The 25,667-nt window shown below is 39.3% G+C and overlaps 1 protein-coding gene across 3 annotated transcripts; it reads right to left on the reverse strand.

The window, feature by feature from the left end:
- Positions 1 to 253: 253 nt before the first annotated feature.
- On the reverse strand, positions 254 to 22,140 carry USP8 (ubiquitin specific peptidase 8). 3 transcript variants are annotated; one of them, XM_049812534.1, is made up of 20 exons: positions 22,022 to 22,140; positions 16,973 to 17,143; positions 16,145 to 16,289; positions 15,578 to 15,663; positions 12,861 to 13,005; positions 12,171 to 12,228; positions 11,315 to 11,459; positions 10,880 to 11,042; positions 9,513 to 9,657; positions 9,113 to 9,333; positions 7,427 to 8,014; positions 6,056 to 6,145; positions 5,360 to 5,440; positions 4,701 to 4,963; positions 3,923 to 4,135; positions 3,197 to 3,407; positions 2,624 to 2,860; positions 1,950 to 2,092; positions 1,440 to 1,572; positions 254 to 1,206 (listed from the first exon to the last, which is right to left on the reverse strand). In XM_049812534.1, the coding sequence occupies exons 2-20, from the start codon at positions 17,074 to 17,076 to the stop codon at positions 1,021 to 1,023; spliced, it is 3,357 nt and encodes a 1,118-aa protein (XP_049668491.1). In that variant the 5' UTR covers positions 17,077 to 17,143; positions 22,022 to 22,140; the 3' UTR covers positions 254 to 1,020. The 3 variants fall into 3 exon arrangements, with proteins under 3 accessions (XP_049668491.1, XP_049668490.1, XP_049668492.1); XM_049812533.1 differs by having other exon boundaries at positions 11,315 to 11,474; XM_049812535.1 differs by lacking the exon at positions 6,056 to 6,145 and having other exon boundaries at positions 11,315 to 11,474.
- Between the last annotated feature and the right edge of the window lie 3,527 nt (positions 22,141 to 25,667).

Genomic DNA, 25,667 nt, shown 5'->3' on the forward strand with positions numbered 1-25,667 from the left:
TAGATAAAAGCTTAGAATGTGTAATTTAAGATTTTTGAATGCCAACCCAATCGGAGAGGGAAAACTAACCCAAATCCAGAGCAGGGAAATGCACAAGATGCAACTGAAATAGTTTCTAAACCGATCAGTTCTACACAAAGTAGTATTTTTTTTTTAATCTGAAAAACGTTTAACTGTCTATAATTCAGACTTTCATTCGTAGAATCCTGACCATTGTAGCACTAGTTGAGAATAAAAACGCCAAACCCAAACATACATTTAACAGGATATATTTTTAAATCATTTCTTCATTAAGGTTTTTAATGCATGTGTACATGAAAATTTATATTAAAAAATTAAAAAGGAAAATCTTGTTTGTTTAGACTAACTCTGAAGTGCACAAATATTGACAAAAGCTAGCAGAAAAAAAATACAGCTCTGCTTTTTTATTAAGTAGTGTTGCAATTAGAGCTGGCAAATAAACACAGTCCTCTGAGTTTTAGAGATTCTCAGAAAAAGGACAACATTTTATTATATACATAGTTCTGATGTGCAAGTATGCAATCAATATGTACACTTACATTCCTAACTGTTTACATCATTCTAGAGTATTCACAGTAGAATCAAGCTTAAGGTTAGAAATGTGAAAAGGCCATAACAGTGAAAGAAAAAAATAAAAATCAAGATATGCCTTGGGATTTTAAGACATTTTAAACTACTTGGTAATAGATTTCAGATGACTAAGCTAGAATTTAATTTTGGAGCAGACTAAAAATATAGTTGTTTTTTAAATAAATGGTAATGCAAGTATGCTTTTTAAATGGTTTCACAGATGGCAGTATTACCACAAGCATTACTAATCAGTCTTCTGATTTTTAAGCACTAGTACTGACCAGAAAGAGCTTGCTTGCAGAAAAGCTGCTGGAACCATCCCCATATCTGTAAGTGACTACGTTTGTCATAGTTTTGCATATTTATATGCATTCCCATACCTACTTTGCTCTTATAAAAAGAAAACCAGTTTTCTTAACCCACACTACTTTATGTGGCCATATCCACTGCTCGCTGTTCATAAGAAGTGTAAAAGAGAATATATGCAGCAGAGGATTTCACAGATGATGCTGAGATCTCAGAAACTTCATGGTCATCAAACTTAAACCAGCGTTGTTTTGAAGCATTTTTGCAGTAGGCTGTATAGTGCCCTCCATCCAACCCACCATAATGATTCTGTAAACATAAGAAGAAAAGAATTAATGGCCTCGAAAGCTGCCATTTCTTCCCTGGTTAGCAAAATAAACTAGAATGTGAGATTTCTACTAAATACTAATAATTCTTTTTAGAATACAACAACTTTATCTGCAACCAGGTAGGCAGCCTGGAAACCTAGATAAATCACACAGGCTAAGCCAAGTCTTGGCACAAAGATCAGCTGAACTTGGAAATGTAATATGGTTACTTACTGATACAGAAAACAGATTGTATCTCTTCAAGTTATTCTTTGGACCAATAACGTACTGTGAAAGGTCAAGCGTTTCCAATGGGAAATCTACAGAAGTTTGAAGCTTTTGCTTCCATCTTCCATCATAGGAAAATCTAGAGAATTAAAAAGCATCATTAAAAGTTACAGGTTGTTCACAAGCTATCTAAGAATATTAAGCATGTTTGTTTTCCCTGTTTTTAGCCAGGACGCGAGATCAACTAAAGCATTTGGCCCCCAGTTTTGCTAATGCTTGCACATGTGTTTCTTAGCACAAATAAAAAGATATTACTTGTAACAGTGCTTTGTGAACTACAGCCTAATAAAAGAGGCATCAGATGAAAATAAATTTTTTTGCAACATCACAACTGGAAATACATCCGGAACCTTTCTCTAATCAAAAATGGTTAGCTATTGCACTAGAACAATCAATCTCCATGACAGCCTGGTCACTTCATCCTAATTAATTTTCACCAATCACCGTTTCTCTTACCGTTTCAAGTGCACAAGAAGAACAGGTGGTAATTTCCAAATTTCTATTTTTTTCAAAGAATCCCTTCGAGTTTTGCAATGGCTACAGTAAAACCTATTGTTATCAGTGAGCTTCTCCTCTTTGGAAAACAATCTAAGGCATTCCTAAAACAAAATACAAACAGAGATTGTGAAGGGCAGGTGTTTACAGAAGTGTAGCAAAAATGTTTGTTTCCTATTTGGTTGTTAACCTGCATTAAATACCTGCATGCTATGTTTCACAAAAATGAGGAAAAGTGAGTTAAACCCATGTGTAGAAGTAAATTTTACTACATATATTAATTAGCTGCAAGTCCTTTAAAATACACCTACAATATTTTGTTTAAAAACACAGAATATTTATACTATTACCTACAAAAGCAAATACTATACATGTCTTTTCTGCTGCTGTGGCTTCAGTATTTCCATCCTGCTTGCATTTTAAAACTTTTAAGGAATAACCTTTTTTTTAAAAAAAACTTTAGAAGAATTAAAAAATAGTGAAGACTCGGATCTGTTCATGTTTCAGGTTAGAGTAAATTAAGCTGGAATATTGACCAAACCCTTCAACAAAAGGCTGAGCAGAAGCAACATTGTAATGATGTCACAGATAAATGCTTTTACTTCACGAACTGTTCCTCTCTAGTCCCACCATACCTGCAGAGTACATTTACTAGTGGATGCAAGCGGTAACGACAAATACATGAAAGCCTCAAAGGTTCGCGACTTCTTGTGACATGTAAGACACTGCACTGTAGATTTGAACTGGCCTTGAAAGAGTGCCACAATAATGGATTCATTGAGCTGTTTGTGTTTGTGCCAGGCTAGTTCTGCTGCTCTGAAGTCATCAAGATGATCGTTGTTTTCTTCCTTGTATCTTTTCCTGTTGTCAGCCTGGGTAACAGAAGTTTAAATACCATAGCTGTATATTAACATATAAAAAAATATGAGGTTTCATCTATAGGCAAGTATACTATTGAATATTTGCAAAAATATTTGAACATGTCAGTGTAGCCATCCATTTCTTATCTAGTTAGGCTTCCTCCATTACTCCCTTCAGTACGTTATACTGTTTCAAACTAAATTTCTACTTTAATTCTGAATACTTGCATTTCCTTCTATACAAGGTTCCAGTAACATAATCTTCTTATGAAATAAGAGGGTCTTTTAAAAATTTATTTCTCTTGATCATCTGACAGATGTATCATTTGTTACAAGTGTATTGCTTACTTTATTTAGGTCTTCATGCAAGCCATCCATTAGAAAGAGAAGCAATTCTTGGGAGTCCTGTTGACTATATCCTGCAAATTGGTCATTAATCTTCCCAATTGTAATTTTAAAGTCTTTTGGGCTGATATATTTATACTGTCCTGTCCATAAAGCTTTCATTATTACACCAAACTCTTCAGCCACTTCACCTTTATGCCCCAGGAAATTCGACCTATACAATTAAACAGACCAAAAAAAATTATATAGTGAGCCCTTCAAATAAGTTTGGGTTTTTTTAAAATATTATTAATTCAAGATGTTCTCCCAATTTCAAAGTAATTTCTTTAGACCAAAAAAACCTGGCTGTTAGACCAAGTTAAAATTTTTGTCTACGCTGGCACTGTAATTTGGCTCCATGTTCAAGACTGGGCTAATGGAAGGTACGCTGTTTCCAGCTTGTTTTGTAAACTGCTATTTAAATATTCTGTTTGGTTTTAGGAGACTCTAGTACACTTATATTTATGAATTTGGTCAGCACAATTTAATTAAGACTGTCCAGTAAAACCTATTTCATCACAAACACAAATTTTGAAAAAGTCAAGATTCTTACAAGTTAGCATGTCTCCTACTTAAAAAAACAAACCACCCCCCCTTAACCCCACTAAGTGTTTTTTTTAATTAACAATTGTAAAGGCAGATTTTTTGCCTTCAATTATAAATTAAAGGATGAGAATAAGAGATTGTTACCTGTTAATATCATCTTGATACAAGTTTCTGTTAAAATAATCAGCCAGGTGAGGTGCATTGCACAGACACTGTAATATGGAATTCATATAGCAAGTGTTCCCTAGATTACGAAGTCCTGTAAGAGCTGGTCCCGATCCCCCAAACACAGGATTAAGATTCCGAATTTGCGATGCAGAGAGTCTTGAAATTTCTGCTTTAGTGTAACAGACTGGTCTGTAAGGAAGAAATTATTTTTTAGGAGTCTCAAACTTGACAAGGCTGTGCACATATGCCAACAGAACCACCCTCCCTCACAGGGAATCAAATATCCTGGCACAAGATGTCACCAAACACCAACCATTATTTAATGTATTCAATGCTAGTTGGTTTTGGGTTTTTGGTGTTGGGGTTTGTTTTTTTTTGTTTGTTTGTTTTTAAATTCACAGATGAAGAATTAGCTATTGATTTAACCCAGTTTAAAACCTGAAAACTCTTCATTTCACAAGCTGTCAGAAGACTGGCATTTAATATGTTAGCACAAATACCACAACTTAAAAAGCAACTATTGTCCAGTTACACTGTGACCTCTGAAGTTCATGTTAATACACAGTAATTACATTAATTCTCAAAAGACAACTGCCCTATACATTGAACTTTTAGCAATTAAATTTAAGTCTATCATTCTTGCATCCTTTCAAACCTACTTAGAAAATACTAATGAATTTCAGTTGGTTAAACACAAAGAAAGTCCTATATACTATTACATTGCACGAGTTGTGGTATAACTTATTGAACATACTTATTATCACGATTGACTGCAGGAGTTACAGGAATTCTTTTCTTCTCTTCCTCCTGAATGGCTTGGGTTATATCCGGAGAAGAGTAGGAGCGCTTCAGTTTGGAGTGCTCTCTTTCTCGTTCAACGGTCACCTGTGGCTTGGGTTTATGAGTTGGAGGGGTTGATGGAGGAGTGGATGAAGGAGCCATTTCTGGTGGATACATATGAACAGTATTTGTTGGCGAGTGATAGTAACGAAAGGTTCCAGTGATTGGATCCAGAAACTTGGAGGAAAAAAACAAATTGTTTCAAAACCAAGTAAAAATCCATCATTAACTTACTTACCTATTTTTAAACTACTGTAAGAACAGTGCATGAGTTTTTAAAACATTGAAATGTTAACAGTCATCACTGGCCTCAATATTTAATGGATTAAATTTACTGGAAGGCACCACTTTCACCAAAATGCCCATTAAACAGCAACTGCTTAATACCAGAAACAGCAGATAAGCTTTCCTAGTTTCATTACAAATAACATTAAAATTCAGAAAATAACCATGTGGAAGTTGAAGAGGAAAAAATAAAAACAAACAAAATCTAACTTAGAAATAAGACACAATTGAAATGCAATATGAAACTAAACAAGGCCACTTGATTGTAACATCAGAATAGAAAGTTACCTTTGCCCAACCTGCAGGCAGTCCTGGGATTATCCTTCCCATTTCTTCACTTCGTGCTCTCATTAACGGCTCCCGCTGAGACTAATAAATAAATAGAAATGTAAGGTACGTACAGTTACTTATGCAGAGCAGCAAGCTGCCTGTGACTTCCCTATATAGTTATATGATTCAGTGCAAAACAGTTCAATATGAAATCCTTGATCATAGCTGGAAATACAATTTATTATAATGGTAATATAGTACTACTATTTTCTATCACTCCGTCTAAACAAAAGCTGTTTCTTGACATGCTCCAGAAAAAAAGGACAATTCAGTCTCACAAAAGTCTGAATACTCAATTTCTTCCCTAAAGAAGCTACTTTCTTAGGAGTATGTGCTTCTGTTAAACACATAGGGATGATCTTTTCTCCCTTTCAAAGTGGTACACAAAGGAGTATGTATGAGATGACAAACAAGTGTGGAATGCTTGTTAATGCCATCAGAAACATATGAAGACTTCTAGTGAAAGCTTCAAATATTTTTTTCAGATGAATATGACAAATGAAAAAATGCAAACAAACAGCTGTAAACATGACATAGTCTTTTCTTAAGATAATGACTTTAAAAATTAAAATGAGGTAGAATTTAACATAACATAATAATCATAAAGCATCTGTGCTTGATTGGTTTGGGCTACATACAACACATTGTATTTACTTTAAGTCTTTCAGTATCTTGTTCAGAATCCTCTCTAAGGGGTCCTGGCTTTTGAGCTCCACTGTCTGGTTGTCCTTTAACCCCAGTTTGCTGTAAAAGATTTTGAGAGAAGGCTTTCAATTTTCATCTGGAATGTCAGTAAAGAATGCTGATAAAGCAAAATAGGGAAAAAGCAGTTATATTCTCTTTTTTGGTTGTTAAATGCACATGCCACAAAGAAGTGGTTAGAACAGGTATCTACATATCGGTTTTATTCTTCCTCGTCTATACTATAGGCAATTCACTGGAATAGCCTTTGAGGCTGAATGTTGTGTCAAATAAGACAGTCTGTTACATAGTTTCAAAGGCTCAGAAATGAAGTACAGAAGTTCCACCTACACTACTTTCCTCCCTAAAAGCTGTGGGGTTTACAGTTTGTTTTTAAATAAAAGACTCTTTCCCCTTTTACTTCTCACTGTGACAAAGCCTCTCCATGAAAAAGGCAAACTGTGAAGCCAACATTATGAATTTATCCTAGGCAGTCATTTTGGGATTATGTGAAGTTGCACTCAGTCAACAGCTCAAGAATGACTGTGCTAAGGTTGCCCAGGAAAATTTATTTTGGCTTCCCCGTGCATTTGCATTACACAAGCACCAAAGTCTGGTCAAATAACAACTGCAATTGCAAAGAGAGAGAAAAATATCCTAACACATGTTCTTGAGAAATGGTTTTAAAGACATCTGTTCCGTTATTCACTCAGCTTCACCAATGGCTCAAGTGTCATGATTAGATGATTTTTACACTCTCAGAAATTTTGCATTTTTTTTCAAGAATATGAGGAAAGAAGGAACTGTGATCCCTCCAAAAGAGTTGGAACCAGACTGTTCTCAGCAAAAATACTAGCTTAGGGTATTGCTTTACTTCCTATGCTAGTCAACAAAATCCTGTTATATCAGCATTTATTCAGCTGGGGGCACTAAAGAGTTTGTTATGATAATACAATTCTGTTCCTAGCATGTGTTACAACAGCATAATATACAGTACTGGGCTGATACAAGAGAGAAAATACCACCATGCCTCTATTTTTGAAACAGAGGATTGCAGACTATGAACCATTCCTTCTAGCTCCATGTCAGTGGGAAGTTTTATTATCCTATGGGGACTCCATGCTGCCCACCTACAAGCAAGAATCAAGGCTGTCTTGCAAAAAAATTAAATCCATTTGTGTCTTGGTTTTAACTTTCTCCTCTACATTTATGTAAAAGTGGCCTAAATAAAAATCCAATGATATATTTAAAACTTCTAGATTAGTATGATACTAGAGTATGCACTCACAAATCATCCTGAATAACTACTCCACATTTGGTGATGATTTTCTCTTTTTCACTAACCTTGCCTGAAGCAGTCACAAAGGTCTGAGATGCATCGCCCAGTGCCCGTCTCTGTGTTTCTGGTGTTCGAGTTCCCTTTTCTCTTTCTTCTGCAGATATTTTGTCAATCTCAATCCTTTTTGCACCAATGCTTTCTAGTTCATTTTTATTTTGCTTTTTTGCTTCCATTGCTTCTTTGCATGCTCTTTCTTGCTCCTTTTCCTCCTGTTCTCTTTTTATTTGTTCATCCCTCTCCTGTTCTCTGTCCTCTTTGGATTGCTGTAGCTTTTCTTTGTGTTCCTTTCCTTTCTGTTCTTCTTTTGCTTTTTGTTCTTGTTCTTCTTTTTCTCGCTTGAGTCTCTGTTCTTCTTGTTGCCTCTCCCGGAGCTCTTTTTCCCGTCTGTTTTTCTCTAACAGAGCAGCAGTTTCTGCATGTACACGACTTTTTTCTTCTTCTGTCAGAATGCTCTTTGCATCACATAATGGCTTTGTGGACCGGTCTGGAACTATCCGTCCATTCTCAACAGGCTGGCCATCGCTGACTGTACTTTGAGATTTTGGTCTGTTATCATCAGGGATTTTTAGCAAAGGCTTTTTAGTACGATCAACCTGTAACACAAAGTGTAGAACAACAATTCACTACAGCTATTACCACTCTGTTAGCTAAACTTTTTCTAAGTGAGATCCATAAGAGAATAAAGATGATATAAAGTTGACTCCTGCTAGAGAGATAGCAAACTTTCAATTTCATTAAATCTGGTAGTTCAAATTGCTTGTTAGTGAAATTAGGTATTCACTTAATTTCCAGATGTGAGATAACAATCAACAAGCCCTAGAGAACCATAAGGACAGCATTAAGCACTGATTACTACAACTCTTTATTTTCAAGCTTTCAAAGGTGAACATCTTAGAGCAATCAGGCAGCCTAATTTGGGCTTGCCTCTCTCAATCATGTGCCAGAGCATGTGATTAAGGCAGATCTGCTTGATGGGAAGAGGTATTTAAGAATGACTTATGCTTAGATCTAGGAGAGTAAGTTAGTTTTGATGCTGAAGCAGAAGTTCTGAAGAAATAAAAGCTTGCCTGACTCAGGGAAGAACAGGCTGAAAATTGTATTAAAGGTAGTATATAGAAGGGTGAAAGTGAAGAATTTGACTTTAGCCTTGTCTTTTAAGGAAAAAATTATTTTTGTGTAAGGACTCTACAAAGGTGTCTTTAGAAATTTTTATCCCTGTAGAAGGAAGAAACAAATCCTTGTACTTTCACTACTGGGCCAAGAGTGACGCACCACCTAAATGTTTTATTATTTGAAGGAAGATAGAGTTGCTGGAAAACAGGCCTTTGGAATAGCCAAGGTAAGCTGTAGCCTAACTACCCTCCCTGTGTTTCATCATATATATTTTCAGTAGAGAAGTTTGCTTATAGACTTTCTGAATTAATGATCAATCGATAACCTTCAATTTCTTAGGTGCTCACATAAAAATATTCATTAAAAGCTCTGCAATTATGTTAAGTATATTCAGTTTCATAAAGTTCTGAAGATTAGTTATCATGGCTTCACAGATCACTAATAGTCTTTGTACCAATATACTTGTGTACAAGGCTTAAATACTGAGTGTATTTCCTTGTGGTTTTAGGCTTCTGCATGTGGTGGGTCTCTAATAAATTAACCATATGCTAACTCTGAGAAAAAGAAACACAGCTTACCTCAGGTATACTTCTTGTAATTGATACTGGATTAACTACAAATGAACTGTCAGATTTTGGAACAGCAGCATCCTGTACATTTGGTCTGTTAAGCGATTTTAGTCTCTCTTCCAAATTATCTCCTGTTTCTTCATTTTCAGTCAATTCTGTTGGAGATGGCTTTATAGCAACAACAGGTGGAACAGGAGCTGGCTCTTCCAGAGATGGATATGTAAAATCCACTTTAGGAGGGGGGAGAGAAGCATGAGAGCACTTAAAACCCACAAAAGCAAAATAACCCCCCCATGTTCCATCCCAAAACTTAGATTTAGCCAGAACAAGGCTATCTCCAGCATATTTGAATGATTAAAGATGCATCCGGTAATTATAAATACTTGTGGGGAGCATCCTTTATACTTACAAGAAACAGTCACTGCTTCACTCCTGCTATGCTGGGGTGGAGTTACTTTAGCATTTGTTGTGTACTGAGGAAAACAAAGGAGCCAGTTTTCATAACCTCCTTCTAGAATTAAAGGTTCATTCTGCAGTATAGTTTTGCTTTCCCACTATAAGGAAAAAAGTTTGAAATGAAACTATTTAAAAATAGAAGAGAAATTCTTCAACTCTTGTTGAAATTTCTGTGTCTAGTCATTATATTGATAATGGTTATTTTTGAGATTTTTAAATAAGAATTAAGCAGGCTGCAAAAACCCTTTGGGGAACAGGGATCCTCCTTGTGTTTGGAGAATGCCCAACACAGTTAGGTTCCTGATTCTATCTACAACAGGGTCTGAATATTTCCAGTACAGAAAGAACCACTTACTACTACTTCAGGTAACGATCCTCCATGCATAAAAATATTTTATTAAAATATTTGCTTCAGTTTCTTATCTGGTAAGTTTGCTGAGTGATTAGCGGTATCGGCTTTAGAAAGCATGATGTTAACTTTCTGAAAAACCCTTGAGAATTCGGGCTCCAGACTGCCCTCCTCCTGAGGTCCTCAGTATTAGAACATGAACAAGGCACAGAGGCTCAGAGACTATTCGTAAAGCAATAAACAGGGAGAACTGCCTTAACTACCTCTGAACCCTAGTCTTGAATGTTTAGGTAACAAAGATGTGCAGTCTTTCACAAAAGCCACCTATATAAAGAGTAAGGACAACACAGCTATAGCTGGAGTTCTGATGTGAAAATGTTGAGCATCTGCTATTGAGTCTATAAGCTCCCTGCACTGATGAAGCCCAAATTTAAATTCATGTTTCTCTAAAAGTTATATTCAATAATGCAGAAAAGTTAACAATGCTCAAAATGGGGTCTCCTTCACCAAAACCCCTCCATTCTAGGAAGTCCCTCACTGATAGGACTGCAAAGAAGCTAGCCTTCTTTGGCCTGCCTATGCAGGTGGCCAGCCAGTTCCCATGAATAAGGAATTATAGTTGCTAATACAGGAAAGAGGGGGACGATGTTTCTGACAAACAGTACTAAGTACTCTCCCAAATAACTCTGTCAGCCAAGAACTCTTAAGTTCATGAGAGAGTTGTTGAGGAGGGGAGTTAAATCATTCTGCTGTTTACCTATTTAATAAATTATACTGTCCTCTACTAGAGCACAAGCATGGGAACATGAAACTTCAGACTACATTTCTGCTATCAAAATAAGCAGTCTTTGAAAACTAAACCAAGATGTTCACCTAAAGTGTCATTAAGTCTTCCAAATACTTTGTAATTATAGGCACTTTAAGACCTTGTTTATTGAGATGAACTAATACAAAACATGAAACTTGCCAACCTTAAAAAGCGCATCTTTCAGGCTCTGAAGAGTTGTTCCTAGCTTTAAGTCTGTAGCAGAACTAAACCAGTCTAGCAGTATAACATAATCAAAGTGTCCTCTCCTCTTCCATGGATCTCTAGAATCCTCTGGGAGTCTAGCTTCAATCCAATTAGCAGTAACTCTGAAATGTATTAACATGCATTTAAAGACAAATGTACAAGTGACACTTTATCCAACAATATATAATCCATATATGTTTATGTGCTTGTATAAAATAAATATGCTCTGGCTTAAAGTCAGTACATGCAAGAACAGAGCTGTCCAGATACATCTTGCCCACTGGTATATATCAGGGACTCCAAAACTAAGTGTACAAGCTTTGAAAGCATGTAACTTTTTTCCAGTCAATTTATGAAACTAAATATTTCACTATCATTTAACATTATTTCATACCCAGGACTGATAGCTTCTTCTGGGACACTGATAGATCTTGGAATACAGGATTCTTGATAATCTTTCAATCTTCGAGCATCCATTATAATCAATTCAATATTTTTGTCCGACATCATTGCAAACAGTTTCTCAGCTGTGACTGTTCCTTGAAATAGAGAAACTATTAGATGTAAAAAGCTATATTATAAATGGAGACAGCTACGACCACATCTGACTGGTGCAATCAAGACTAAGAACAGATGGAAGAGAAAAATCCCACAAAGTCATGGAAGTGAGACAGTATAGAATAAATATGCTGGACCTTTTGCTCCCACTACTGTAGTGATTAGCACCTGATGTGCTGAATTAGGCAACACTGAACACTTCAGTGTAAACTAGTGTAACTTTTTGTGGTCTCACTTAAATCAAGCTATATCGGAAGTTCCTCTTCCATTAAGAACTTTAGAGAACACTTTCACATATTACAGGAATAAAAGCCAGGAAGTTGGGAGGGGAAAGGCAAAATTTCTTATTTAACTGAGAAAGCTGACACATTTCAGCCTTGCCTATATTTTTTCTTATCATTTGAAGAGACATTTTTCTTTCTAAATTGATCACTTTAGGGCTAGTTCAGCTTCAGCTATTAAACTGTTGAAAAACTAAGCACGGCTTTCTAAGTTCAAAAGAAGTGATGAAGGCTGCAGTACAGAGCCTAACTAATTACTAAGTCACTGTTACTGAAATGCAGGATACTAGAATTTCATCAAAATACTCTGACTGTGAAATAACTCCTTAAAAGAACTGCAACTGCTTAGCTGACAGGTGCATAGTCATATGGAGACCTTTTCCACATCTGTGTGAACATTGCATTTCTTACCACTTAGACTGTCAGACTGATCCTTTTTCTCCAGTGAATGCTTTCTCTCACCATTAATCTGTGTTTTAAGGGGGAAAAAAAAAAGTTAGTTTAATATCTAAAACTCAGAACCAAGGTGGCCAACAGACACTGACTCTTATATAGCTTGAGGGAAACTGGTCAGACTGTAAGCCACACGAAGAAACCAAGAAAAAGAAAGTTCCTTCTAAAGATGTGTTGACAAATGTACTAAAAACATACCAAGGTTGCTGCCCTCCCTAGACAAAAACCAGTTAAAAAGGCAATACAATGTAGGACAGCATCATCTGCCAGATAAAATTTGTGAAGTACGTTGGAGAAATTAAGTTTCTTTCCACACTAGTGCTTGAAAAGTCAGTGCTCTCCTAAAGAAGAGATATGTTACCCGTAACATCAGCTTATTACCATTACCTTGGGTTTCTTACACTAGCTAGTTCTATTGTAAAATAGAATTTGACTTTACAAAAAAAATACTAGTCTATCTTATGCAAGACTTCAAGGTTGGTAGGACTCAACAACTTCCAAAGAAATGTCAAAGAAGGGTTATGGGGAGTATAAGCTAATTTAAAAAAAAAATGGTTCTGAACTGGAAATAGCTACTAGTAGAGATCAAATGCTAGATTAAAACTATGCATTTAGACTGAATTAGAGTTTGTAAACATCTTCAGTTACCCTTTGGCTTTTTCCTTTGGAATCCACAGCACTTTCTGAAGAGTTTTTGGCTGAACTCTTTCCATCATCTTTTGGTTCTTGCTTTTTCTGCAGCTCTTGTCTGTCCCTCTCTTCAAGTTTTTTCCGAACTTCAGCTTCCTCGTATCTATTGGGGAAAAAAAAGCCTCTTTTTTAATATTGTGTTATTGGCTAGCCTTGGATAATTAACATCAGAATTATCAAGTCTTCAGGAGGGGAAAAAAAAAAGTATTTAAAGTTTAAAAAAAGTTAAAGTATTGTCAATGTTTATATTTCCAGTGAACCTCATTTTAATCCCACTCTTGAGTTGGTTTTCTTATTCTTAAATCTTGTTTTGGGTCCTATTTCATAGCCACTGCTCTTAAGGCTAACTAATTTTTTTTCTTTAAACCTGGGGTCATGCTTAGCTATGGTGTCACTAAATGTAATAGGTTTTTCATTTTGTAGAGGAAAGAGTAAGTATTGGTGAGTTACAGGTAAACTTCAATATATTATAACAATCAGCCCAGGTATTTTATTTGGTTTTACAACAGAGCTAACAATAACAGTTAGGAGTAAGTTAGCTCAGTTATCTAAATTTTCTTTTTTGAGAAGTCGGATCAGAACTACTTATATGGTAGCAGTCACCTTCAGAATATAAGCTGACTCCATAATACTGTTATGTCCTCACCTGTGTCCCTGCTGTTTGTTTCAAACACTGGGACTACAGTGAAGTCAATGCAAGAATCATGCATACTAGACAGCTTTGGTGGACCTAGGTCTTACATCCAGCTGTCCTTTTCATAAAGCCTTAGACTTCAAAATTAACCTCCCAGCCTTTTGCCATTGTAAGGACAATCATGATATTGTAAACCAGTGACCTCCAAACTATAGCTTTTGGATCACCAACTGCAGGTTTGTATAGTCACATCACTGTTAAATAGCATTCTATTATATTTAATATAACTAAGAAGCTCAAGGGTTACTAGTGATCTGTAAAACAAAAAATAATGTTTTGAACTAACAATTTTGATGACTGAACCAAGCAGTGAAACATGAACTGAACTGTATTAGTAATTGCTCATTTTCATCATATGTTGCCTAATCAGGATTAAAATGACAACAATACAGCTGTATTTCATAATAAAAGTACTGTGTTAATAAACTAGATCACTAAATCAAATTCTACCTCCAAGTCTACTCTACTAATTGGCCACTAATAGGAAGGAGCTGCAAGTCTGTAATTTTTTTTTAAATAGGCTTCTTGATTTGGCAAAGGCATCGTAAGTTAGAACAGAGCATTTTGCTCTCATTTGAAGTTAATGGCACTAAAGCATAATTCAGATTTTAGTTTAATTCAGTCAATATGGAATATTTACCCATCAATTTCCCATTTATGCCTTTGAAGCACATAGATCATTCATGTAGGTATTCCTGCTCCTATACAACTGATGCAGCAGCTCCACTTTTAGTTAACAATTAACATTCAAACTATTTGCTGGCCTACTGCCTGGAGAAGAAATTATACAAATGATTTCCCCGACACCACTTCTGTAGTTACACAGGAGTCACGTTTCATTTGTATTTCCTTTAAATGTATTTGCCCAGAGTACCCAAAAGTTGTGTCAACTTTCCAAACTCTGTTCCTTTCATGAAAAGGCACAAGTAACTAAATAAGTCTTTAAATAATTCTGGTTTTCTACAATTCTATCAGTGTTTACTCTTACAGTAAATTTGTAGCTCTGTTGAATTGTAAGACTCCTAACTAAAAATAAAGAAAACCTAAATAATGTTTCATGCATAGTACCATGAGACACCTTTGGAAAGCCTCTTTTCATATACATGTAACTATACTCTTATTTCCTTGTTCACCTAAACTAACTTTACGGATTAAGCACTTTGAAGGGCATAGAATATGCTTTCACAGTAATACTGGGGGACAAGAGAATGTGCCTAGCTGAAGTGAAAGCGTTAAAGGGGTGAGAAAGATGGTTGCTAAGGATGGGAGAAGCAGATAAGGCTGGAAGCAAGACATACTGCACAAAACATCACTTAAAAGACAGATTCTACCTCACAACTTCTTAACGACACAATATCATGGCTTATGGCACAAAGACATGTAACTTTACAGTTGTAAATGAGCTACCCAAAAGCCTGTTAGCATCAGCTCAGTTACATACCGGCAAAACTGTGCACTTCCACATACGTGTCTGCATGTGGCAGAGGTAGAGAAAAGGTGTAGCAGCTAGCTAAAGAATCAAAAAATGTTTTGTTCGTGTAAACTAAATCTACACTAGGAGGACTTTAAAATATGTAAATATTAGGAAAATTCATTAGTATATTTGGTTTCAGAACTTTGTGATGAAAAGAGTAAGGAGGAAATGGCTCTTGAACATCCATAGTACATATACAGTTTATATCTTGTGGTTTCTTTTTATTAGTCATTAAATAAAAATAGAAGACAATATCAACAAATCATAGTTACCAAGAATTAAGAGACAATGTATACAGCGGCAAGTTATTGAATTGTGTGATAATAAAAATTATCTCTAAGAACAGACTTTTGTGGATAAACAATTTGACCCCCTCATAGTCTCAGGTATCTAAGATCTACTCAAGTGCAATCCCTTACTATTAAATAGCATGAAAACCTGCAATTGCACATGTACAGGCTTCAGGTATAATGAACAGTATATTATCTATTAACTGTATTCACGTACCTGAGCTTAAGGCTGTCTGACAGTCTTTCAGCTTCTTCAATAGCTTTTTTTAAATTTGTAGGTCCAAGAATTGAATGAAAATAATCCTAAAATTACAAGCATCACCCCACATATTAATATTACAGCTTAATAATGCCTACTTCTGTGCATATCAAGAGCTGCTAATGTACAGAGAATTGATATTATAATTATATTAACACCAACAAAAGGAACTGTTTTGAATCAAAATATTTTCCCCTCAAACATGAGTTTGTAAGTAAAATTGTTCTATAGCACTAATAAATAAAGTCTGGGCAAGGCAACTGCACCAAAAAAAGTTTGAATGGGAAAGATGACAGGAACCCACTTCTCCGAAAAAATACAGATCTGAAAATTTATATACCTTACAGGTATATAAACTGTAAAGGCAATTAACAATAGACTTGTCAAAAATAGGAAGGAAAAATATTATCATAAGTGAGACAGTTTACTTAATACCAGTGTAACCCTTTGAATGTGCATTACTGTAATTCTCTGTACTTCTAATAGTTCTACCAATGCAGAAGAGGTCAGTCAAAGCGTTTATACCTGTTGCTGCTTAAAATCAGGTCTCTTTTTAATGAAGTTATAAACAGTCACATATTTCATATATAGGATGTAAGCTTTTTCTTCATCTCGGTCCAATCTGCTTTCCTCCGCTGCCTTGAAAATCTTAAGGGCACTCTGCACATAACTGGAATCAAAGAGGAGGAGTAAAGCATGTGATTGTTGACTTGTCCTCAAACACCTTTTCATTACAAGATGCCATTTTAAGTGTTCACAGCCTCTGCCTGTATATTAACTGTTTGATTTTACCATCTTAATATAAGGCTTTCATTAAATATGAATTACAATCATGCTCCTCCAAATAATGTTTCTCTTGGCTGGCTCGTTTACTAGCCTTACTTAAAATCTTCCATAATTAAATAGCATACTGAAATATGGAAAAAAGTACTTTTCCCTTCTAAAAACAACATTTTTTTGAGGAAAAACTACTTCATAGTAAGACAAAATGAAGTCATTGATTGTCTAAAAATGCTAGAGGCAAAATATTTTCTATTCACACATCTGCTAAGCTTTTTATAATTTGTAAGAACTTGGATTTATGTAGCCTTTTCTCAAAGTACACAAATTTTCATGGGCATCGTGCTCTGTCCAAGTCACATTTTGGCAGTATGTGAAGTTACCTTCTGTAGACAGTGAGCATATCCTATGTGGTAGTTGAGAGATCCACACATAAGACTATCAAAGATTTTTATATCTAACAAATAATTGAGGAAATTTTGATCCACAACATAAGTAGTTCTGGAACCTGCTCAGAAGAGTAGCACTAATACTTCTAATATTAATCCAAAATCAATTAAAATATACATATACCTCTTTGTACTCGTCTTTTCAGGTTTTATTTCTGTCTTCTTGTTGAGATCTTTCAATGAAGTACAGAGATATAGCTCCTTAGGTACAGACGCCACAGCAGGCATGTTAATGTTGTTACTTATGTTCCTTCTAGGATGGTACAGCTTCTTAGAAGTCTCTATCAATATCTTTCTGGGGGGGGGGAGGAGGAAAATAAGTAAGGAGAGCCCAATTATATTCCAATGATTTTTAATACAGTTATAGTTAGCTGTATGGATTTATTACGTGATTTATCTCACCTTATGTGAGCTAGTACTAGATGCAGAGTGGCTAAACAGTTAACTGTATAAATTAATCCTCCCAAAGTGACAGAATTATTTGAAATCACTCTAGGTAATTTATCAAGAATATTAGCAATATGTTGCTAACAGAAGAATAAGAAAATAAGAGAAGAAATGCTGACTTAAGAGTGTTCAAAATCATCATATCCAGCAAATTTATTCAACTGTAATGCCAGTAAGTATATTATAAAAAAATAGCTGACTTCTCTATACTCTGAAATTTGTAATGAATAATTATTTTATCACTAGCTTTGCACAAACCTCTGCAAATGCACACTACACCCTTGGAAAGGCGACTTCTAATGTCTTGGTAAGAGACAAGCTGAGAAAAGGAAGGTTGCAACTGTAAAGTTGACTTGAAACTTCTTGGATGTGCTGTAGGTCTTAAACTCCTAGGTACTGTTGTCTTTCTGCTTGCATTTGGAAGTGCTCTCCAGGTAGCCATGAAACAGTTAAGCAGAGTTTTGCCAGAAGGGTCTATTACATCATCTCATCTGACATACTGCTTAGACCATTTAGGTCATACAGATAGTCTAACTACAAGTCTTTGAATCTAACACAGGGTAAGCTATTTTAGCCCTTGGGGGTAGCAGGGGAGGCACTGAGCTCTCTCTCAAGCAGTGAGACATGCTAACAATACCAAAGAAAGGAAGGCAAACTAATTAGAAGATGCTCAAGTGATCCCCCAAAATAATTTCCTAGTAGTGAAAACCCACACTGCCTTTGACAAGATGAAGGTAGGGTGTTTCCCCTCCACCCTCAAGGTGATGATCAGCATGACAAATGTGACCAAAAAAACCATCAGCCAGTGACCTCAGAGTGAAGTTTCAGCCAACTGAATTGATCTGTAGGTGACTGCCACGAAATGAGGTGGTCCTGATTTCCCTCCCTCTTTCTCATGCTGGTCTGGTACTTGTCCAACCTCTTACTGAGCCAATTCAGCTTGCTGAAGAGGCAGAAAGGCTACACGGCTTGTGCAGGGAGAGCAGTCAGCGTGTGCAGCCAAGAATGAGAAGCCAGGATGGGAATGTGATCCCTTCCCATGGCACATAGCTGTTACATTCTTTAAAGTATCACTGCATATAATATCACTAGGTTGACTGTTCTTGATCTAGGATGCTTATTGAATAAAGATATTAAGTTAACCCAAACACTTGATAAGTTCATGTTGGAAATAAACGCAAAAATAAGGTAAGATACATACCTAGTGATGAGTCTCTGGTTTAAGGTCTGGCATGCCAAGGTCAGACTAAACACTAGCTAGCTAGATAACTTACTGCTTGAACACAGATGCTGAACTTGCTAATTTCCAATTACATAGCAACTTTTCAAAGTTGATAAACTTGTCAAAAATCCTTCCTTAGGAGACTGATTTACAGATAATTCTAGAAAGTAAATAATAAAGTCTTCAAATACTAGTATTAATACATAAAATTAAAAATATACCCCATACTCCACTCATCTTAAAACATCTTCCCTATATAAGGTGTCTTATGTTTCAGGGAGATATTTAGGTGCTGAAAACAAGGCAGAAAATTCATTAGAAGAACTGCATTCAGTAGAAACAAAACACAGACACACCCCTGACCCAAAGTAAAGGACCTTTACAATCTAAAAGCCTCTTTGCCTAAAACAAAGACATACTTTCTAACTCTCAGAACTACAAAGAAAGGCTTCACTCTTATTAAGATTTTAGCTTTGCTTGTCTAATCCTACCTTCAGAGCATGTTTATACCTGGCTTTTTTCTTATTCCACTTGGAACTGTAAATAGACTTTTTCTTTGAAGCTTTAAGTCCTTTCCAAATATATCTTCAATGTTTGCTCTGTTATGTAACCAGTATTTTCTTAATCTTAAGTGGCAGCACTTGGTTGTGTTCTGACAGAATATTGTAACTAAATATGTAGTCAAAAAAAGATACGAATATAACATTACTGTGTCTATGTGTGTACGAGGGAAAAAAACCTAAGATTATGTGGAAGATGAACCATTTAATAGAAGGCAAAGGATGCTAGTAAATTCTCAAGCATTGCTGATGCACCTAGATACAGGCAGCTCTTCTGGAACCTCATCTATACAAATGTAGAACTAGCAGATAAAAGCCAAATCTGAGGTTTGGCCCAGAACAAAAATTGGCTTTCCATGTTCTCCTGATATGGTTACCAAGTTATAACTGCAGGTCTTTAAATTGCCAGACAAATTCGATGCTGAACTTGCATTTATTTCCTGATCTGAAAAAATGTCTATACCTTTTTTTTCAAAACGTAAGCTAGTAACCACAGTATCTGATGAATGAGGTATTAGTCTTTGACCTCCCACAGCACTGTAATCCATACAATATGCTGCAGCAAAATGAGTGAGAATGGATTAGGAGTAACATTTTCTAAATTAAAAAAAAAATATCAAATTCTCAACAGCCTACTTAATGGAATGACATACAGCATATGTCATAAATTGATACAAGATTTCAGTTGCGGTTTCTAATTTATTCTTCCATTCAGAACCTTAACTATGGAACTATGACTAGCATTTTCAGTTTTATGCATCAAAAATCCCCTAACTGGATTTTAGTCAGTAGTGGCCTACAGAGTGACTGCTAGTTGCCATCTGACTGCTCAGTCTTAGCTCATAAGGACCCTTAAAACTCCTTAAGCTTCTACTAAATTTTAAGATGTGCTTGAACCTTGATTTTTATTTTTTCCCTTATACTCAAATGAACGAGGTGTGTTTTGGTTTGTTTTTCTTTTAGCAGGCTTTGGGAAGACTATGAATTCCGAATCCAAATCAGCTCCTTCATATATAAATATAACCAGGTGATTTTGAACACCAGTTTTTGCAGATGTTGGACTCCTAACTGGCCTGGTCTCAATAGAGAAATCCAGCAAAATAAGCTGCACAAATAAAGATACTCAGTAGTTAACATACAGCAGTGAAATGCATGGAGATAGACCAGCTCTACTGCAAGTTCTGTGCAAGGTTTGTATTTGTTTCCACTAGAGGAGGTGCAATGAACTGTACTTTCTTATCAGAATCACATCCATTTTAGCAGGATAAACTTTTGCTTCTCCAGGCTCTATTGACTAGATTACGTTCACTTTTGCCAAGCATTCCATTTTCCTCTGCACTTATAATCACTGTATCAATACAATGGCAACAATGAGGCATCAATGAACCCTTCCAATTAAGTATGTGGATCTTTCACACACCTCTAAGGAAGAGAAGTATGTTCCTTCCCAGCAAGAAAAGAGAACTGGATCCTAAAACCATGAATACAAGGGACTGAAAAAGCCATAATAGCTAAATCTACTATTGGTCAACACTGAAGAAGAGGGAACAACCTATTTCAGGTTTGTCAACGTTTTTCTTCAAAACTAAGATCAAATTCAAAACTGTGGATCTTTTCCAGCCCCAGCTGAAGTATTCTCTTAGGGTCCTTCTTCATACATAAGAGTGCTGAAAACCAGGCCAATATCCCAAAAGTATAAGGGAAGTAATACTTGGATGTTTATGGGCATTTAAAATACTTAGAATGGATAGTTTTACACTGACAGGGTAACATACCTGTTGGTAACAGGTTTTTCAACATTTTAATTATCATGCCTGTTTTACTAAGGATATGAGTAAGCTTTAAGTGGAATGACCATAGCAAGAACAATGCACAGAAGCAGTTATATTGCAGGAGGCATACACTAACACAGTCTGAAAGAAACTGACATGTTAAGTACTGTGCATCACCAATTCGGGTACGTAATAAAGTATTATTAAGTTAATGTGCTTAGGCTGATTATAACCACTGGGGCTTCTTCTAGCAAGGTAGTTATACTCACACAGAGTACCCAAACTTTCATCATTTTGCTGGGTACCACCAGTCCTCATGGCAGCAGCATGTCATGGGTCTGGTTTTGGCCATGTACCATGTTGAAACTACCTGTGCTGCCGAACTTGGGAACCACTCTTTTGGCACAGTAAGAAAATCCTTTCTGACAGTTTGCTCATGCAACAGTCTAACTGATACTGATGGGGTGGGAAGACACTACAAAGTTAAGTTGCTTAAGAACAAATAAGCTAGATTTTATACGGGAAATTTGGAAGTTATTCAATCTAAATAAGAGTACAACTAGCTTCACTTCTTATTTAGACAAATGAAACTGCACAGCGTACGCAAACAGTAGGGGCGATAAGAAGCCGGGGAGGTGAGAGAGAGGCTGAAAACGCCTCCAAGTTTACAACCGGCTGGTTAAAAACCCTGCGGCGCCCGGCTGCGGGCCCGGGACCCGGCCGCCGCGGGCACGGCCGGTGCCTGTAGTACGTCTCCGTGACACCGCCGCTGCGGCCGGAGGAGCGCACTCTGGGCAGCGCTGCTTCCGCGCCGTCTTCCTCCGGCCGCTCTCGGGCTGCGGGGCGGCTTTCCCCGGCCCCGCTCACGCGTCACGCCGGCCGGGCCGCGGCCGCGGGGGACTGCGGGCTGCCCAAGGTCACACCGCCGGCACCAGGCCGGAGGGCTGCCGGCTCCCGGCCGGCCCAGGCCCGATTCCCGGCCCCCCCTCGGCCCCCCCGCCCTCCGCAGCCCCTTGACGGCCGCACCCCCCCGCCCCCACGGCGGGGCCGGGCCCGGGGCTCCCCTCCAAGGGCGCCCGCCCCCTCCCGCCGCGGCCGGAGGAGGGCGTGAGGCGAGTCCTGCCGGGCAGGCCTCGCTCCCCCGGCGGCCCGGGCGCCGCCTCCGTACTCACCGCCGCGGGGACTCGCTGCCTCAGCCTGCCGGCCCGGGGCAGGCCCATGTCCGAGCGCGGCCGCCGAGGAGACGCTACGCGGCCATGGCTGCTGAGGCGGAACTCGGCGGTGTTCCTCCCTCCTTCTCTCTCTCCCTCCCTCTCGGGCCTCCGCTCCCCCGCGGGGGCGGGGACTCTCCGCGGCCCTATCGGGGCCGCGGGGCCGGGCTCGGGCCGCGGGGGGACGCGACGGGAGGCTGGCGGCCAGCCGCTGTCCTGCGGGGCCGGTGGGGCGCGGCCGGGCCGGGCCGGGCCGGGCCCCGCTCCCGCCGTGGAGCTCCCTCGGAGCCGGGGGTGGCTCGGGGGGTGGTGTGAGGAGGAGAAGGGCGAGGCGGGTCACCTCCGATCCACGCCGCCGGCGCTGGCTCCTCAGGGTCGGCCCTGAAGAGCGCACACAGGGAGCGCGGGGTTACCCACAGCGCCCTACCGCCCTGGCTGCCAGCTGGGCGCTCCGCAGGGCCGAGGCCGCCCTGCCCTGCCCTGCCCTGCCCGCCCCCTCTGGGCCTGGCGCCCCGCCTGGCCTGGCTTCTCGTTTCGTTTCTGGGCGCTTTGTTATCGAGGCCAAGCCACTAAAAGCGGGCTCTGAGGTCTGCCCCGTTTTGTGGGACATCCTGCGTTTGTATGGGGTGTGAAACCGGCCCTTCTGCTGCACTGTGAGATGTGGTGTGGGAAGGCGAGACGCCTCCCCTTATGAAAATAGCATTTTTTTTTCTTTTTTTTTTTTTCCTAGGGAAAACTGCATTGACTGGGGACATTGTAAGTTCAGATCTCGGGTTTTTGCTGATGGCTGCGTTTTCTGTGCAGCTCGTGGTGTTACTACAAGCATCGTACCTCAGGGATGGCAGGTACGTGCTGACATGCCAGTATAGTCATGCTGGGATTTAAAACACTGAGAGAAGGGAGGGGAGAGGGTGGTGCTGAGGCTGTTTCCAGTCAGTCGGTGAGGCAGGTCATGCTGCTGATATCTTCCACAAACAGAAAGATGCTCTGTCCTGCCACAGTCCCAGTCTGTCTCCTAACTGTGTCAAGGTGGGGGATTCAACTAAGATACTTTATCCTACTGCTCCATTTTGCCAATGGAAATGTCTTGGGAACTGCAGCAGTCTCCCTCGGCCACTTTGGGAAACAGGGAGGTCATGAAGGCAAGATGAGGAAGATGCCTGCCTTCATGTAGCCTTCCAAAACACTACTGATTCATTGCCCTGAAGGCTTAATTGTATCACAGAACTTAGTGGTACAGTAACATTGGTATTGCGCACATGAAAGGCTCAAACAATATCCTCCATCTCTAATTTGCAGTGCGTGTAAGTGATCAGACATGTAAAAGGTTCTGGGAGAAATGAGTACAGCTCTATGCCTTCTATATTGTGCAATCAGAGAGTTTAATACCGAAGTAAGTTGATACACTCTTAACAACATTAAGCTGAACTGAATAATATTAATAACACAATGCCCTTGTAAGTGTCTTTTTCAAAACTGTTCCATTTGTTTCAGCCAAGATGGGTCATGCCATAAAGTTATGCCAAGGGGAAAGGAGTAAGTCCACTTATGTCAAGGCTTGGGATCTAAGTGTGCAAATCAGTGTTATCACACTCGCTGCTCTCCACACTGGACTCAGAGTGTCCCTTTTATTGTTTCTCTTATATGAAGAAATTGTGTCACAAAATCTTTTGGTCTTACTTGTATGGGCAAACCCCAACCATACGTAGAAAGCTGTGGGGAAGACCTGCCTGTACAATTAGCTTTACCATAGTCAGGAACTTGTTACAACACGCTAATCTGTTGATTACGTTATATCATGCTGTGGTGTTGCCTTAGGTTAAAACACATTTTCCTATCAGCACGTATGTTACTGTGTAGCAGTATTGAATAAATAAAAAAAGGAATTTTAACAGTAGAAATCAGTGTGCTTTTTAATAGAATGTATTAGATTATTTAGTTAACAAAAACTGTAAGTTACTATCTTAGAAAGCTGGGTAAAATAAATGAAAAAACCCCATGTACTTTACAGATGTGAAATGAGTTTTGACTTGCCTACATCAGACATCAAACGTCTCTCTCTCTGAAATGTACTTCAGGTGAATTCTGTCAAAAACCCCAACATTAGACATGATTATTTTAAAGATGGTAGTTGTGATAATAATGAAAACTCATATACAGTGCTAATGGACTAAATGCAGACTGTATTCTTCACCTCTATAAAAGATTTTTAGTAATACAGTACGTTTTGCTTCTCCATAGCACTGCAGCTAACAAACACCATGAGGCATTCCTGCTTGTTGGCGCATGCCTGTGAAGACATCGTAACGTTTTTCTGTACCTACTGCTACTGTGTAAATGATAACCCATAATAAAGCAAGCTAAGTGCGTGTTGAGAGACACAGACACTTACCAGCAATGGAAAAGAGATGTGATGAAGGCTGGGCTTAAGATTTCTATACCCTGGTGACAAGTGACAGCCCCGAGGAGCTGTCTGGACTTGTTCTCTAGTGCCGCCTTCTGGCTGATCACGCCTAGAAAAATAAGTCGACAGATCCCCGAGCCAGGTGACAACATATAAAGAAGGATTAACTGGCTTTTCAAAGAGTGCATGGAGAATTCCTCGCTGTAGCCTAACTCAGATAAAAAAATACTGCCAGAACTGGAGAGAGTCCCATCAGCCAGGGTGGCGTAAGCCCTGCCGTAACGCTTGGCCAGGAGGGGCTGTTCTGCTGCCGCATGCCAAGAGACGCGGTTTTGTCTCCTGGACCGAATGGGTCCATTTCAGGAGTGACTCAAGGATTCAGTTCTGTGATACTCATGAGATGACGTTCGCTCTTTGGAATATGGTTGTCTATTTTGTCCACAGCTGTGTTAGGTAAGTCGGGGCAAAAAATAATGGCTCTGTAAACAACGTTGTTACAAGTATTCCTCTGGTTATCTAGTAGGTATTACCATCTCCGAAACAACAGAGTAGAATTTTGTGTGATTGGTATTTTTTTCTGAAGAATGCAGATTACGGGCTCTCTGCTTTACGCTGGTACCAGGTTTGCGACTTGGAAGAGCTTTGGGGAGAACGTGAGCACGACCTTTTTGCACTGTTGAAACAGAACGGGGAGCAGCACTTCAGGGGCTGGGATGTCAGTCCAACGCCAGTTTGGGACTGAAGGCCAGAGCTCTCTGACAGAGCAGCAACGGCTCAGGATCGTTTTGGAGCTGCCGTCCGTATCAAACCCTACCTCTAGGATCCCCAAGGGGGCCGAAAGCCCTACCCAGGGGAGGCGAGGCAAGGCAGCAGAGTCCTCGCTCAGCGGGGCCCCCTCGCCTGGCAGCACAATCGGAGCCCCGGCAGCCACGAGGCGGGAAGCGCAACCCCCGCCGCCCCGTGGCAAAGAGGAGCCCCGAGGCGGCCGGCGTGCCGCCCCCCTCTCTTCAGCTGCTCCTGAGGAGGCTTCCGCCCCCGCCGAGGGCTCGCCTCCACCCGCCGGGGCCGGGCGAGGGCTGCGGGCGGGCGGCCAGCCAGGGAGCGCCCTGCCCTGCCCCCCCCCCCCCCCCGCCGGGCGGGAAGCGGGACGGAACATGGCGGGCCCCTCTAGCGCCCGCTTCCCCGCCTTTCCCCGCGCCGCCG

Source organism: Accipiter gentilis, chromosome 10, assembly GCF_929443795.1.
Source record: "Accipiter gentilis chromosome 10, bAccGen1.1, whole genome shotgun sequence".
Lineage (NCBI taxonomy): Eukaryota > Metazoa > Chordata > Aves > Accipitriformes > Accipitridae > Astur > Astur gentilis.